General features: G+C 42.6%; 1 protein-coding gene across 5 annotated transcripts in view; it reads right to left on the bottom strand.

Moving 5' to 3' along the window:
- Nucleotides 1-1,060: 1,060 nt before the first annotated feature.
- Nucleotides 1,061-17,274, bottom strand: part of tsnare1 (T-SNARE Domain Containing 1) — a 144,695-nt gene continuing 128,481 nt past the window's right edge. For all 5 annotated transcript variants that reach the window (XM_048262095.1, XM_048262096.1, XM_048262098.1 and 2 more), the window contains one exon: nucleotides 1,061-2,229. Coding sequence is in view for 1 of the 5 variants with exons in the window: in XM_048262098.1 (XP_048118055.1) it covers nucleotides 2,140-2,229 (90 nt within the window). In the remaining 4 variants the exon portion in view is untranslated. The remainder of the gene's footprint in view (nucleotides 2,230-17,274) is intronic.

Here is a 17,274-nt window from a genome sequence, read left to right on the forward strand (position 1 = left end):
TTGATTGCATTAATTTTCCACATTGCATGCTTTTTATATACTGTGGTAAAAAAGCATATAAATGAAATACTCATTGCAGTACTTGTAATACTTACAAGGCGGACCTTACATGTGGTGTAGTCTGCCTTTGCCTGTGCTCATATCAGAAGCAAAGCATACGAGCTTGCTGCGCTATCTTGAACCCACTGTCTCTTTAAACTCCTCTTAGGAGAAAAGGGAAAGCCTGTCATCAGTATTCAGAGGGCAGCGATTGCACTCACAAACACCGCAATATGTTTGGGCAGCACGGGCCATTAGAAGGCCCTTAATTTGTGCCGATGGAGTCAGGGCGTGATTCATGAGGCCTACTGGGGCAATAAAGCTCTGATTTATGCACGCGCAACACAATGGCAAACCGCTACAGCCCGCCGAAGCTAATGACGCCTTAGCTTTGCCACTTAGCCAATGTTTTATACAGATATACAGATGGATTAGGCAGTACATACTGTGCTGCTGCTGTGAGCTCATTCAGGGGGATTAAAGTTTGATTTGTCCACTCATAGTCTGAGCCATGGATTAACAGGTGTGGAGGAAAAGAAGGGAAATTACTGACTTGAAAGTTTCAAACTGGAGGTTTGAGAAATTACCTCATATGGGTGACCTTTAAACAATGATTCATGAAGACGTTGATGGACCTAATGGACAGGTATGCTTGTTCATTTCCATGTTTTTGGACTTGGTTCTGCACACTGACATTTCTTCCAGTAAGGAACATGCACCGCTAATTACATCAATTAAGGCAGTAATTGCATAGGAGGTGATGAGTAATTCTGATCACAGCTTAACCTACCACCCCACCACACATAGACACACACACACACACACACACACACACACACACACACACACACACACACACACACACACACACACACACACACACACAAACACATGCACGCACCCCACTCATTACAGGTCTCTCCACATCCAACCAGCAGGTTCAGAGGAAGCTTCTTCCCTGCTTCCCTTGAATCTAATGTAATAATAATAAAAAATAAAACATGTCAGTAAGCAAAGCAGGTTGATGTTTGATGCTTGTACTGTATGGTCTTTACTAAAACACAAATAAATGCTCACATCATCATAAATTAAATGTTTCTGGTCTTTTTGTATGTTTATGACAAACACAGCATTACAGGTGAATAAGAAAAAAAAAAGAAAACACCTTGTTGTGCTATCACGGCTCATGATGCCCAATGCCGGTTTTGATTCACAATCTTATAATACACAAAATAAACTAGACAGCAAATTACAAACACATTACATCAACTCACTTTTTAAATTATGCAAAGGAAAACAGCTACTTTTACAACTATTTGTTTTGGTAGCAGAGCAACATGTCTATAAATATTTCACATATAACTAGATGAAATAAAAACATACAATAAATAAATAAACAGTTTCGATATATATTTTTACAGCTTAATAAATATACAGTATGTATGCAGCAGATTGTCCACCAACCAAGCCCCAGTATCTCATATTACAAATAGCCAGAACACATTATAATTTACTATAGTTCAGTGGCATATATTCCAAACCATCTACTGTATGAATAACGAACAAAGGAACCACAGAAGCAGACGAAAAGGTATGTCCACTGTGCTGCTGAAGACTGCCAGAGGCTAAAGTTATGTTCATGTCATATAGGAGATGATTGAATAACCTTAATAGTGTTCTTAAACGGAAATAGATTTTGTTTTGAAATACGTGACCCTCTCTCTGTTATCTACTTTATCAGATTTACACTGTACGTTTCCTGCCTTGAATAGGTCAGCAAGGACATCAAGTAAATACGCACATAGCAAACTAAATACATCTCAGCACTCTGGATATGTTCAGTGGAAAGGTAGACTGCCTGTACTTGAGTCATAGTCTGCAAAGTGGAGTAATGTCACAGATTTCATGTTAAATGAAATGGAGCTTGAAAACTAACATGTCAGGGGTTTTAAAGCCTGTACCAGTTGAGCACTGGCTGCGGATACGGATAGCAGATGGCCAAAGGTCAAGAGGTCACAAACAGAAGAATCGGACAGTCCAGACGTTTTTTTTAAAGGATGCTGGGTCATGAAGACACACACATTCAGAAGAACTCAGCGATCAGAAGCAGTTTTCCCGGTCAGAGAAGAAGCTGCTGTTCACCAGGGGGTGGAGGGACAGGCAACCATCTTGTTTCAGCTGAGTCAGATCCTGAAATACACAATGAGCAGGCCACTGTGAGAGAGAAGAGGCATCTGCAGAGAACACAGTACCACTCTGAACACACCCACACACACACACACACACACACACACACACACACACACACACACACACACACAAACACATCACTTGCACTCGATCAGTACAGAAGCCTGCACTTCATTCATTCTGATTGAGCCCCCCATCTGAATGTGGTATTCAGGAGCAAACACAACTCAACACTCAAATGCGAACCTGCAGACCTCACAAATGTACTTTAATAGCACAGTAAATTACGGACTCAAGAAAGAGGGTTGAGGGAATCAGAATGACACTCAGCTACTCCAAGCTGCCGTGAAAGTAAAACATTTACTGACCAACGTGTTGACTCTATCCCCCCCCTCTGGAGTTTTTAATGGGCTTGAAAGCAAAGCTACGCCACTTATTTAATTCCAAATCTGTGGTGAGATTTGGAGGAGTAATTTATGATAGTTGGTCAGAGTTAAAACTTTAATTAAGTCCAGGGGTCAAGAGTGAATAAGTTTTAAACAGGAGTGTGCATTAATCAACAGGGCTACTGGTTCCATAAAGGGCAAAGCTCATCTTTTCCATCTCAAATTATCTCCCACAGGTCAGCGCTGGTCTTTGGTGGAAATAAAAAGGCAATGGAGGCAGCAGGACACAGGTCAGGTGATTTGCAGCGGGGACTGGCTGGGAAGTACGCAACACTGGGTGGTGTCTTGTGGCAGAAGGTCTGCGTGTGGACACTGAATATAGGGATAGAACAGTCTCTTCTATGGACAAAACGCTTCCGCAATACGGGCAGCTTGAACTCTGTCCGCACTGGTGGAGTGATGTCCCTGAACAGTGATACATGTGCTTGTCCCCACTGGCGGAGTGCTGCTGTCTCTGTACTGAACAGTGATACATGTGCTTGCTCTTTGCACTGTCTGTTCCTTTGGATTGACAGTCCTAATGTGTGGTGTCTATGAACTGGTAAAATAACATACAAAGAGTCTAGTTTTAGAGTGACCATCCATCTAGAGCTTCAACTTCAACAGTTTCCTTTGTACTTTCCTGGATTTCCTTTCACCATAATATATTTTTTTGGATTCAGCAAAAAAAGAGATCTTAATGAGGAGTCATGTCACTGCACAGATGATAGTACACACAGCCAGGTTGGACCGAGAGGTGTAGCTGCCTTCCCTGTGGTGGTGGTCTCAGGGGGCACCCTGGAACTACTCTGGACACGCTGAACTGATAAACCAGGAGAAAGCAGGAGAGAGTGAAGTGACCTCCTCTTAAATCACACAAAACCTGCATTCACATGAGAACATCACTGGAACCAGGCATTCACATGAGAACATCACTGGAACCAGGCATTCACATGAGAACATCCCTGGAACCAGGCATTCACATGAGAACATCCCTGGAACCCTTTTTGTTGCCCCCGTAAAAACAATCCGTCTGTAGCCTCAGGGATCTTTATGTTCCTCAAAGTATTTTGTCCCAATATAATCCATGCCTGCTAAAGATCGATCCTCTCGCATAAATACACACACATACACACACACACACACACACACAGCATTGCTAAAACAAAACAGGATCAGAAGGGATCATCCTAAGGCCAGCATCCCATGTCATCAAACAGGCGCAAATGAAGGGGTTAGCGTGTCACTGGACACCCGCTGCTCAGTAACCAGCTCCATAAATACACACACATACACACGCACGCACGCACAGACACACACACACACACACACACACACACACACACACACACACACACACACACACACACACACACACACACAGCATTGCTAAAACAAAACAGGATCAGAAGGGACTATCCCAAGGCCAGCATCCCATGTCATCAAACAGGCGCAAATGAAGGGGTTAGCGTGTCACTGGACACCCGCTGCTCAGTAACCAGCTCCACTAACACCCCCTCTGTCTACCCAAACACCTCTCTCTTTAGAGACTGTGAGGTGCAGTGGAGCGGTCACTTCCCATCATGCCCTCCTAAATGTCTCTTATCCTCCACCGCCTCACGACTCTTCCCCATCAGTTCTGAAACCCCCTGTCCTTTTCGTCCCATCGTCCACCTTCCACCTCCAGCGACAGGGGCCTCGATTTGGCCTCCATTTCAGAGATGTGATTGAGTCCGGCAGGCTGTTTTGGTCAGTGTGTGTTGCAGTCTGGCTCCTGCAACCAGGAGTAGCGGTAACCTGAGTTTCACTGCATCAACAGCCTATGGGCATCTGGGGATCCGCCATGGTGAGCTGACCGGTGGACTGTGACTTCAGAAGCCCTCCTGTACACTCTTCCCATCCGCAAATTACTCCACCAAACCAAATCCCAGAGGGTCACAGAGAGTTGGGGGTCATAGAGAGAGAGAGAGAGAGAGAGAGAGAGAGAGATGAGTGCTGAGAGCTTTTTTACTGTATGATGTATATTTTTCCCACCACAGACACCTTGTTCCTTAAGGGCTCTGAAGGGAAATCTGTGAAAGAGTTACTCTGACCTCCAACCAAAACAACATCCACAGATACACGCACACACACGCACATGCACACGCACACGCACACACACACACGCACAGGCACACACACACACACAGTGCAGGCCATTACTCTCTGCGGAGATCTATGCCTTTCATAACACGTGATACAAAAACGAAAAACAAATAAGACAAGTAGCAACATGGAAACACATCCAATGAATGCAAACACCTGGGGACAAGGAAAACAAAATACCCAGGCAATGAAGCAGAGTGAGAGAGAGACACACACACAGATAGAAAGAGAGACACAGAGAGAGAAGTTGTATGTGTATGAGATAGAGATAGAGAGAGAAAGAGAGAGTGTGTGTGTGTGTGTGTGTGTGTGTGTGTGTGTGTGTGTGTGTGTATGTGTGTAGCAGATAGTGAGAGTAGGAGCCAGTGAGACTTAAGGTCCACTTGCCATGTCTATCCATGAGGGCAGTGAAGGCAGCTAGAGCAGCGGCAGCCAGCACAGTGAGGAGTTTGTCAGTGTGAGAAGAGCGCCTCCGTCACTAATGAATCACAACTGCGCCATTCATTAGGAAGGATGAAATATTTAGCAGCACTATTAGAACACTGGACAGGGCTCCTTGGGCTCCTCCATAGAACAGTGACACTACCCTCATCAGCTGTGCTGTGCAACACACACACACACACACACACACACAACAGACTGGGAAATGTTCAAGCAGGCAGCCACTTACAACAACCGGACAGACATAGAGGAGTATACAGACACTGTAACCTCTTACATCACCAAGTGCATCGATGATGTGACCCACACAAAAGACATCATCACTGGGCTAACTGGAAGCCATGGCTGACAGGGATGTCCTCAGGCTGCTGAGGGCCAGAGACAAAGCCTACAGAGCTGGGGATGAAGCTGGCATGAAAACAGCCAGAGCCAACCTGTCCCGTGGCATCAAGGAAGCAAAAAGGAATACACTCACAAGATAACCACCCACTTCAAAGACAGCAGGAACTCACAAAGCCTATGGCAGGGCATTCAGGCCCTCACGGACTACAAGCCCGGCGCCACAGAGCTGTGAGAGCAACATCCCTCTGCTCAACAACCTGAACCGCTTTGCTCGCTTTGAAGCACAAAACAGCACCTGCCCACAGAAGACCCATCCCCTCTACATGAGCAGCCCCTGTGCCTCTCTGCCGACAGCGTGAAGAGGACACTTGCTGCTATCAACACCCGTAAGGCAACAGGTCCAGACAACATCCCAGGTCGTATGCTGAAGGACTGCGCAGGGAGCTTAAGGATGTCTTCACAGACATCTTTAACACTTCCCTGAAGCAAGCCATCGCCCCATCATGTTTCAAAGCTGCCACCATCATACCTGTACCGAAGAAAACTGCTCCATCCTGCTTCAATGACTACCGCCCTGTGGCACTGACACCCATCATCATGAAGTGCTTTGAGCGCTTGTCATGTCACATATCAAAGCCATTCTCCCCCCACCCTGGACCCCTTCCAGTTTGCATACCGAGCCAAGCGGTCCACAGAGGATGCAATCTGCTCTGCCCTCCACCCAGCCCTCACCCACCTGGAAAAAAGAGACTCATATGTGAGATTGCTGTTTATAGACTTCAGTTCTGCATTCAACACCATAATACCACAACAACTCATCTGCAAACTTGACAAACTAGGGACTCAGTACCTACCTCTGCAACTGGCTACTGGACTTCCTCTGTCAGAGGCCCCAAGTAGTAATGCGTGTTGGCAACAATACCTCAAGCAGCATCACACTGAGCACAGGGGCCCCAAGGCTGCGTGCTCAGTCCGCTGCTCTTCACCCTGCTGACGAGATGACTGCACTGCAACCTACAGCAACAATCACATAGTGAAATTTGCTGATTCCACAATCCCCTGGTGGGTCTCATCACCAAGGGCGCATTGTGACTCAATACAGGTTGGAGGTCGACCATCTGACCACGTGGTGCAGGGACAACAACCTCCTGCTGAACGTCAGCAAGACCAAAGAGATTGTTGTTGACTTCCTCGAGAGGTCACACCCAACACCTGCCACTGACCATCGACGGGTGCTGTGGTGGAGAGAGCGAGCAGCACCAAATTCCTGGGGTGCACATCAGTGAAGACCTCTCCTGGACCACCAACACTGCATCACTGGCTTAAGAGAGCTCAGCCTGTACTTCCTCACGAAAACTCAGGCTGAGCAAGTGCTCCACCAGCCATCATGACCACATTCTACCGAGGCACCATTGAGAGAGCATCCTCTCCAGCTGTATCGCTGTGTGGGGCGGAAGCTGCACTGAATACAACAGGAAAGCCCTGCAGCGCGATAGTGAACACAGCTGGAAGGATCATTGGTGCTTCACCCTCCCTGAAGGACATTTACACCACCCACCTCACCATAGGAGGCGACCAAAATTGTGAGTGATGCAAGTCACCCCGCTCACAATCTGTTTGATCTACTGCCCTCTGGGAAGAGGTACAGAAACCTCAAGGCTCCCACTACTAGACTCACTAACAGCTTCATACACACACTGTAAGGATGCTGGAACTCTCTCCCTCCTTCCCCCCTCCACCCTCAGCTACATAACATCCTGGACATTGGACCCACAATGGCCAGCCTGCACTACTCCACCTGCACACTTTGAACACTTGCACACTTGTACACTTTACAACTTGGTGTTGTTGTCCTGAAAACACAACACTGCTGCTCTTACATAATCTGGTAACCACTATGCCACTTTCTTTATTACTTAGGTCAAACAGTATTTTATAGTATTTTACAGTATTTGCACTAGTATTTTATTGACTGTCTATGCACAATTTCAACAAAATTTTATTGCCTTATTTTTCATTATTATTATATGTGCCCCTCTTATTTACTTATTTACTTACTTTTTTGTTTACTTGAATGTTATGTTTGTCTGTGGACTTAAAATTGGTCAAATATGTCTTGTCTTCACCGTGGGATAGTGAGAAACGTAATTTCGATCTCTTTGTATGTCTGGAACATGTGAAGAAATTGACAATAAAGTTGACTTTGACACACATAAACACACACACACACACACACACACGTGTGGACGCCATTTTGGGACGCCAGGGTCACATATGCAGTTCTCGTGCACACACACACACCCTTGCTGTCTCGTATACTTTGCCAGTCAAGGTATCACATTCAAAGTAGGTGGTCACATTTAACAAAAAATACTTATTATTGACTGGGTGCTACTGTACAATTTGGACACTGTGGCAGAGAATACTTTGGGGCCTCCAAAATGCTAGGGGGGTCTGGGAGCATGCCCACCCGGGCAGAACATTTTGAAAAATAATCCCTTAAATTATGACTTCTAGTGAATTTTGTGGAATCTAATTGATTATAGCATATTACAATACAGCCTATATTCAACTCATTTTAAACAAGTCTATTGGGAGTGTGATCTCATCACATAGACTACCGATACTTTTACTACTACTTTTATTTCAGATAGCGGATAGCGTAGACAAACTTGATTAAGCCTGAGTGACGCACATTTATGTGTAGACTGTACGCCTACTTGGCCGATGAAGCACTGAGCCAGGCAACCAGTCTACCCCTACACACACACACTCTCTCACACACACACACACACACTCTCACTGCCTGCTGTAGACTCTGTGGTATTAGTTGACAATAAGGTTGCCTTCACACTTGGTCCATTTAACTGGACCGCACTGCAGGCGATTCACCCCAGCCCTGAGTCTCTGGTTCACATTACATTTTTGTCCGTTTATGTCATAAATACTAGCTGATATTTACCAATATCGCTTGGCAACGTCACAAAAACATCAGTTTTGTTTCCTAGTTTTGGAACGACCGTACCCCAGACCACTGTTTTCTGCCGGAACCTGGTCCGGACCTGGGTCCACCCCCGGGTTCGGTAGACTGCGTTATCAAAAACTATCAAAAATCACCGAACCATCGGTCTAAAAGAACTCAGGTCCGGAACAAACTGTCTAGAGTGAATGCACCCTAAGAGTAGAAGGACTTTCTACACTCAGGTATCATTAAAGCTCATCTACGCTCATCCAACCATTCTTCATAAGTGTGTTTTCATCCAGCTTTTACCTGCAGCCTGCACTTATAAAACCTACTGGTACCTGCTACCTGCTTTTTGCACAAATGATTCATTACAATTCTATTTAACAAACCCATGTGGACTGATGTGGTGTAAGTGGGCGACCGAGGAGAGAGGATATGTTGGAAGGGTCTACTTAAGGATGTCCAAAGTGCAGATGACAGCACTGATGAAAGGAGTCTCGCAGTTACACAATAGACTGATTGAGAGAGTAGAGGAGAGGAGGGGAGGAGAGAGGAGAGGAGAGTAGAGGAGAGGAGGGGAGGGAGTGTGTGAGAGGGAGGGAGGTGATTAGCTGAGTAAGAGAGAGTACAGTAGGTGGAGAGGAGAGGAGAGGAGAGGAGGTGGAGAGGAGAGGAAAGGAGAGGAGGGGAGAGGAGAGGAGGTGGAGAGAAGAGGAGAGGAAAGGAGAGGAGGGGAGAGGAGAGGAGGTGGAGAGGAGAGGAGGGAGAGGAGAGGAGGTGGAGAGGAGAGGAAAGGAGAGGAGGGGAGAGTAGGTGGAGAGGAGAGGAGAGGAGAGGAGGGGAGAGTAGGTGGAGAGGAGAGGAGAGGAGAGGAGGGGAGAGTAGGTGGAGAGGAGAGGAGAGGAGAGGAGAGGAGGGAGAAGGGGGATGAGGTTAGCAGCAGTGGTGGCATGTGGCTGTGAGATGGGTGAGTAGGCAGCCAGGCACGCAGGCTCCCAGGGCAGGGTGCGGAGAGCGGGGGAGCACAGGATGGCAAGTGGGCAAGGAAGAGAGGAAGAGCCAACAGAACACTGGAGACAGGCAGGAAGGAGTATTAAGCAGGGGAGACGCAGAGAGATGCAGAGAGGGAGATTTCTGACTCAGGACAGTAATGGCCCACTACACTGAAAGTGTTATCGTCATCAGATAAAATGTACGAATGACACACATGGTAAAACTAATGTTATGAAGATACAGTATGTTGGCCTACATTTGGAGGGGATAACATGTGAGAACAGAATAAACACATTGCATATGGCTTATAATAGCAATGCTATTGGTTTTCACTGTACCATTCAGTACCATGTTATGGCTATGTGTTAGTCATGGTTAGTCTACTATACACTACTAGACAGCATCATTGCAAAGTAACAGTAATGGACTAGTTTAAATGTACATGTAGCATACAAACTTCCTGTTGCCTTTGAGGCAGCTGGATTCTACAGCATACAGTATTGAAGAGGATGGAGAATGTGGAAAAACAGAGAGAGATGGGAGCAAACAGAACATGAGAGCACGAGTGAAAGAGCGAGAGAGATACAGTGTGTTGGAGAGAGAGAGAGAGAGAGAGAGAGAGAGAGAGAGAGAGAGAGAAAGAGAAAGAGAGAGAGAGATACATACAAATACCTACCATTTTCAGCACAAACACACACACACACACACACACACACACACACAATTATATGTATAAATGTCTTATCTATCGTATGTTCTGTATTGTATTGTTTGATGTCCTGCTTTGGCAATGCAAAGAAATATTTGTCATGCCAATAAAGCTACCTTGAATTGAATTGAATTGAATTGATACAGTGTGTGTGTGAGAGAGAAACAGTGTGTGTGTGAGAGAAACAGTGTGTGTGTGTGTGTGTGAAGAAAAAGAAAAAAAGAAGAAGAAAAAGGCGGATAACTGTATGAGAACCAAAGATTCTAGAACGCTCCGCTCTAGAATCTTTGATGAGAACACCCAGGGACAGAACAGAACTGCAAACAAGAAAGTAAGAACTTCGGAAATTATAAGAATTAGATGATTTTTCTACTAGTGCAACTGTAACTAGCATCTGCTGTCTCCATAGCAACACATTGCATTGTATTGTTCAAAGAAGAATCAATCAACTGCCTTAGAGCTAATAACTTAGGCTAACTGAAGAAAACTGAAGAATTGCTAAGATCAAACAGTGAAAAAGCAAGAAATACCCATTAAGAAGAAGATTTATTTTTTTAAAGATATATATATTTTTTTTCATTCCATTTCATTTTATATTGAGAACCTGTAAACTAGTCTTTGGATGTTTAACCAGTGGAACTGCTATACTTTGAAGTGCCAACATACTTTTACTATCAATCAACAAAGATGAAAAAACAATCTACTACAAACATGTTTGAAATTAAATTTCCAGAAAATATGAAATCCATAAAGGAAAGGAAAGAATATAAACTTAAAAAGTTAATGTAGATGCCAGAGACACTTACTGCAGACTACAAAGTCACTGCAGGAGTAAAGGTGAAATGTGATCTTGTTTTCTTTACAAAAAGTACAGGAGCTTGGCATACTGCTCTGTGCCACACATACAAAAATATAAAAAAGTGTGGCATCAGCAGAGGAAGACAAATATCAGTTGATGATGATGACAACACCAATAATGGCAAACTCACTTTTAATATTTATCACAATGGGACTGTCATGGTTCAAGGCTCTGAGACCAGCCTAGAACACTTTCAAAAGAGTTTCAACTCACTTGTCAATTTAGTCAACAATGAAACAAAGGTGAAACCTTGTACAAAATCTTGCCAGGATGACCAAAAGACAAACATCAACCCTCTCTCCTCACCCATCTCAAAAAATATAACATCTTTAAGGAATAATAATAATAATAATCTTTATTTGTATAGCACTTTTCAAAACAAAGTTACAAAGTGCTGTACAATATCAACATAAATGAAAATGCAAATAGGACATAATAATATAACAATCAAATAAAGGTCAAAAGGTCATTTGTAACTTTCAGCAGTGCTGTCTCAGTGCTATGATACTTTCGGAAACCAGATTGTAGCTTTTCAAAAAGATTATTATTTTCCAGTGCAGAGACAAGCTGCTTGGACATTAATCTTTCAAGAATCTTTGATACAAACTTAACTTGGAAATAGGTCTGTAGTTTTGAGGTAGAGATGGATCAAGCCCTGATTTCTTTAGTAATGGGCTCACACTTGCAGTTTTAAAGTAATCAGGGACAATGCCATTTAAAAGTGAACTATTAAACAAAGTTACAAAGTGCTGTACAATATCAACATAAATGAAAATGCAAATAGGACATAATAATATAACAATCAAATAATATATATTATTTCAATTAGAACTTAACATAAATTTGAAAAAGGAAAATAAACTTACACTGAAATAAAACTTACTGAAATAAAACTTGACACTGAAATAAAACTTAGGATACTGAAATAAAACTTGACACTGAAATAAAACTTGACACTGAAATAAAACTTAATAAACTTAACACAAAATGAAGTATATTACTTAAACAAAACTAAGGAAGGCTTGCTTGTAAAGATGAGTTTTAAGGAGGGATTTAAAAGAGCATACTGACTTGGCTGACCTGATTTCATCAGGCAGGTCATTCCAGAGCTAGGTGCCCTGACACTAAAGGCTCTCTCCCCTTTAGTTTTGAGATTGACCTTAGGAATAGTTAGGAAACCACTACCAGATGATCTTACGCACAGGTGTATAAGGTACTGGGAGATCAGATATGTAGTTGGGAGACAGGCCATGTAGAGCTTTAAAAGTAATCAGAAGAATCTTAAAATCAATTCTAAAGCTTACTGGGAGCCAGTGCAGTGAGGCTAAAACAGGAGTAATGTGATTACAGTACTTTGTCTTAGTAAGAAGCCGGGCAGCTGAATTCTGAACAGTTTGAAGTCTCTTTATAGATTTTTGGTTCAGACAAGAAAAAAGACTATTGCAGTAATCCAGGCGTGAAGAAATAAATGCATGTATAATGGTCTCAGTGTCTTTAAAAGTTAAGATGGATCTAATCTTGGAAATATTTCTGAGGTGATAGAAACAAGACTGTATGAGCTTTGTGATGTGACGTTCAAAGCTTAAATTACTGTCAAACCAGACACCAAGATTCTTTGCAACAGGTTTTACACAGTCTAAAAATTGAAAGGGACCTAAGGATGGTATCATTTGTTTTACTATGTGCTGGGATCCAATGATGAGGACTTCTGTTTTGTGAGAATTCAACTGGAGGAAATTGTTCGACATCCAGTTTTTTATGTCACAAAGACATTCATTTAAGGAATTCAGCATACTAGGATCAGAGGAACTAATGGGCAGGTACAGCTGTGTATCATCAGCATAGAAGTGGAAGGAGACACAGTGTTTCTGGATAATGTGCCCAAGAGGAAGCATGTATAAACAAAATAAGATTGGTCCTAAATCTGACCCTTGAGGTACCCCATACTTGACAGGAGAAAATGAAGATGTGTAACTGTTTGCAGAAACACAAAACTTCCTATTTGACAAGTAAGATGAAAACCATTGTAAGGCTGTACCAGAAATTCCCACCCAATGTTCCAGTCTATGCAGCAGTATGCTGTGATCAATAGTGTCAGAGGCTGCGCTAAGATCAAGAGGACTGGAAGATACTGTCATATGTGACACTGTCTCTAGAAGTTCAGATAGAGTAACTGTATTGAAGTGGTTTAAAGTATGCCTATCCTGTAAGAAAGAGACTTCAGAGTGCATAGTATTAGGAGTGATAGAGGTTCTAATTGACTCTACTTTCTCAGTAAAAAAGGACAAAAACTTTTCACAATCAGCATCACTTTCCACTGGGACACAGGAAGTAGATGGCTTTACCAGCTGCTCTACTGTTTTAAATAGAAATATAGGATTATGCTGATGATCAGAAATAAGTTCTGAAAAGTAATGTGATCTTGCATCCTTAACCAAGATGTTATAGTGTTTAAGTGATTCCTTCATAATGTCATAATGAACTTGAAGACCAGACTTCTTCCATTTACGCCAGCTTTCCTACAATCCCTTTACAACTACTTAATGCCACTATTAATCCAGGGCTGCTTTCTTTCTGATGACTTAGTTCTAACCTTCATGGGTGCAATAACATTTTGAGAAGACAAGCAGATGGAATTAAACTGGTCAACCAGATCATTGGTACAAGAGTATTCAGAGAGGTCAGGGCATTGACTCTGGAATAATGCACAGAATTTTGAGGCACTATGCTCATTGAATATGCGGAAACAGAAAGAGCTGGGAGTGACAGTATTGATGATGGATGTTTCACAACTAAAAACTATACAGTTATGATCAGATACAGTCATATCAAAACAATCAACAGAGGATATTTTAAGACCCTGAGTGAAAACAAGGTCCAGTGTATGACCACGGTTATGTGTTGGTCCAGACACATGTTGGCAAAATTGAAAAGATTTAACAATGTTTAGGAAATAAGTGAATAGATTGTCCACTCTGGAGAGAGAGTTTGTCGACTTCAGAGAGACTAACCTGAATGGCGAGGAACTAAACATCCTATTCAACAATCAGAAAAAGGAAATCCAAGGACTAAGGAGTGTAGTGAAGGAGCTGGAGGAGAATAACCTGTCTTTGCAGATGGAGATGCGTCGCCTCAAAGTTGAGCACCTCCAACAGGTGGGGGAGCTCCAGAGGGACATTAAGGAGAACTATCTGACCCTGCAAACAGTGATGCGTTGCCTCAGTGACGAGCACTTCAGACAAGTCGAGAAGCTCCAGAGGGACCTGAGAGAGACCAGGCAGGCTATGTAGACTGAGATCCGTTGCCTCAGTGACGAGCACCTCCAACAAATCGAAGAGCTCCAGAGGGACCTTCTAATATTAAGGGAAGAACAGAGGAACAGTCCAGCAAAACCTGAAGACAATGTTCCTGTACCAGCCTCCTCTCCCACTCCAGCTCCAGCCACCACTAACATCAGCACCGTGCAACGTCCACAGGAAGAGAACTCTAAAACACCATCCCAGGACAACAGGACATCCACTGGGAAAAAAGCCATATATGAAAATACTGGAAAAACAATTAGGCCAAATATGCAGACTCCACATCAAATGAGACCCCTACACCATGAGAATAATCCAGAAATGATCCTTCTGAGTGACTCTAATGGAAAATTCATAAACATGAACCGTCTGTTTCATAAGAAAAAAGCAATAAAACTCTGGTGCCCAACAACAACAAGTGCACTAGAGATACTAGATGATAAGAGACTGAAAGATGCCACACACATCATCATTCGTACGGGCACTAATGACCTCACATCAGGAAAAAAAGACATACATGTAGGAATGGACCTAAGTAAGGCAGCAAAGAAAGCAGCCACGATTGCACCATCGACCAAAATAATCGTGTCATCCCTGCTCCCCAGGCTCGACAAGCCCCCGCAATTAATTCAACAGATCAACAAGGATCTTCAAATGCTTTGCAGCCCTGTCCCACAAATTAATTTGGTCAATCATCCTGACATTCACCTACAACACATGTATGACCACATCCACCTGAACAACAAAGGAATACAAATACTGGCAAAAGCATTAAAGGACACAGCCCTAGATCGCAATGGCAGAAGACAGAATCTCCACCATCCTACCATAGCAGTCAACAAAACAATCTGATACAAGACAGCCATGCATCTGCATCAACGGCTCAGCGCCAGGAAAACCATGCTGCCACTCAAACTACACAAGAGAGCTATGCAACAGTGGCAGCAAAACATACAAAGCCATTGGACCAACAGAGCCAGATTAGAGAAATGCTAGCCTCGATCTGTTCAAAATTACTGCACTGACCAGCTCTGCACAGTATGTATAAATAACAGTATAAATTTCCATGGTCAAAGGAAAAATGGTTTGATCACGAGTGTTTTAGGGCTAAGCACGACCTAAGAGTACTCTCAAATAAGAAACATAGAGGGATTGATATAATCTCCTCAGAAATGCTCAAGCATAGTACTCCACTGACAAGAGAAGCAATCCTTAAACTGTTCAACCTGGTTATGAGAACAAGATATTATCCTAGGGTATAGAACCAAGGATTGATAACCCCAGTATACAAAAATGGTGATAAAATGAACCCAAATAACTATCGTGGGATCTGTGTCACGAGTATTCTTGGTAACATTTTCTGTAATATACTGAAAACAAGAATACTTACCTTCTTGGATAATAAGAACATTTTATGCAAAAGTCAGATAGGCTTCCTTCCTGAATTTAGAACCACCGACCACATCTATACCCATCCACTCACTTACTGAACAGTATGTACAAAAAACACGTAAAGGAAAGATCAATGCATGCTTTGTTGATTTTAAAAAGGTCTTTGATTCCATCTGGCACGAGGGCATGCTACTAAAAATTATTGAGAGTGGTATAAAAGGCAATGTCTACTCTATAATAAAAGACATATACCAAGAAAATACATGTTGTATTAAAATGAATAACACCAGAATAGAGTTCTTTAAGCACGGTAGAGGAGTTAGGCAAGGTTGCAGCCTAAGTCCAATACTCTTTAATATTTTCATCAATGAGCTAGCTGTAGCAATCAACAAATCAACATCTCCTGGACTTGTACTTGACAGCACAAATATAAAATGCCTTCTCTTTGCAGATGACATGGTCTTACTTTCGCCATCAAAAGCAGGTCTACAAGAAAGCCTTGATATTCTCGAAACATATAGCAAAAATTGGGCATTACCTATTAATACTGACAAAACAAAAATAATGGTTTTTCAAAAGAAATCAGGAAAAGAAACCAATTTTAAAATTGGGGAAACTGCCATAAAGCAAGTATCACATTATAACTATTTAGGACTTACAATAACATCATCAGGAAGGTTTAATCTGGCATCAAAAAACCTGGCTGACAAAGCACGAAGGACATATTTCTTAATTAAAAAAAGCTCCATTATCAAGCCTATTGCTCTGTATGGCAGTGAGATTTGGGGACCCCTGTACGGGCTTGATTATAAAAAGTGGGATAAAGGCCCAACTGAGTTACTGCACCTACAAATCTGTAAAGATGTCTTGGGTGTACATAGAACATCATCCAACTTGGCCTGCCGCTCTGAATTGGGGAGGTTCCCTTTACTTATCGACATCGACAAAAGGGCCTCCAAATTTTGGTTACATCTGGCAAAAAGCAATGCTGGCACATACCACCATAAGGCTTTCAAGCACAAGTCCCTTACCCAGAAGTGTGACCCCTTATTCCAAATTGCAAACAAAAATAACATAAACAGCCTAAGTCACATGACAAAATCTATACTGAAAGAAATTGACAACACAAATCAGATGCATTATACTAAATTCTGGAAGGAAGAAATAAAAACTAATGACAAACTAGATATATACAGAACCCTGAACAGAAATTACTGTATAGCCCCATACTTAAATGACATCAAAGATAGAAAGAAAAGAACAACACTGACAAAATACAGAATCAGTGACCATAGCCTACACATTGAAACTGGTAGACATAGACAAACATGGGTGCCTAGACATATGAGGAACTGTAGCTTCTGCATAAATGATGTAGAAAACGAGGAACATTTCCTTCTTAATTGCATCAGATATGCACCTATAAGGGACATTTTTTTGCTGAATTCAAAAAGCATATAACAGAATTTGAAAAT

Source organism: Alosa alosa, chromosome 13 (genome assembly GCF_017589495.1).
Source record: "Alosa alosa isolate M-15738 ecotype Scorff River chromosome 13, AALO_Geno_1.1, whole genome shotgun sequence".
Lineage (NCBI taxonomy): Eukaryota > Metazoa > Chordata > Actinopteri > Clupeiformes > Clupeidae > Alosa > Alosa alosa.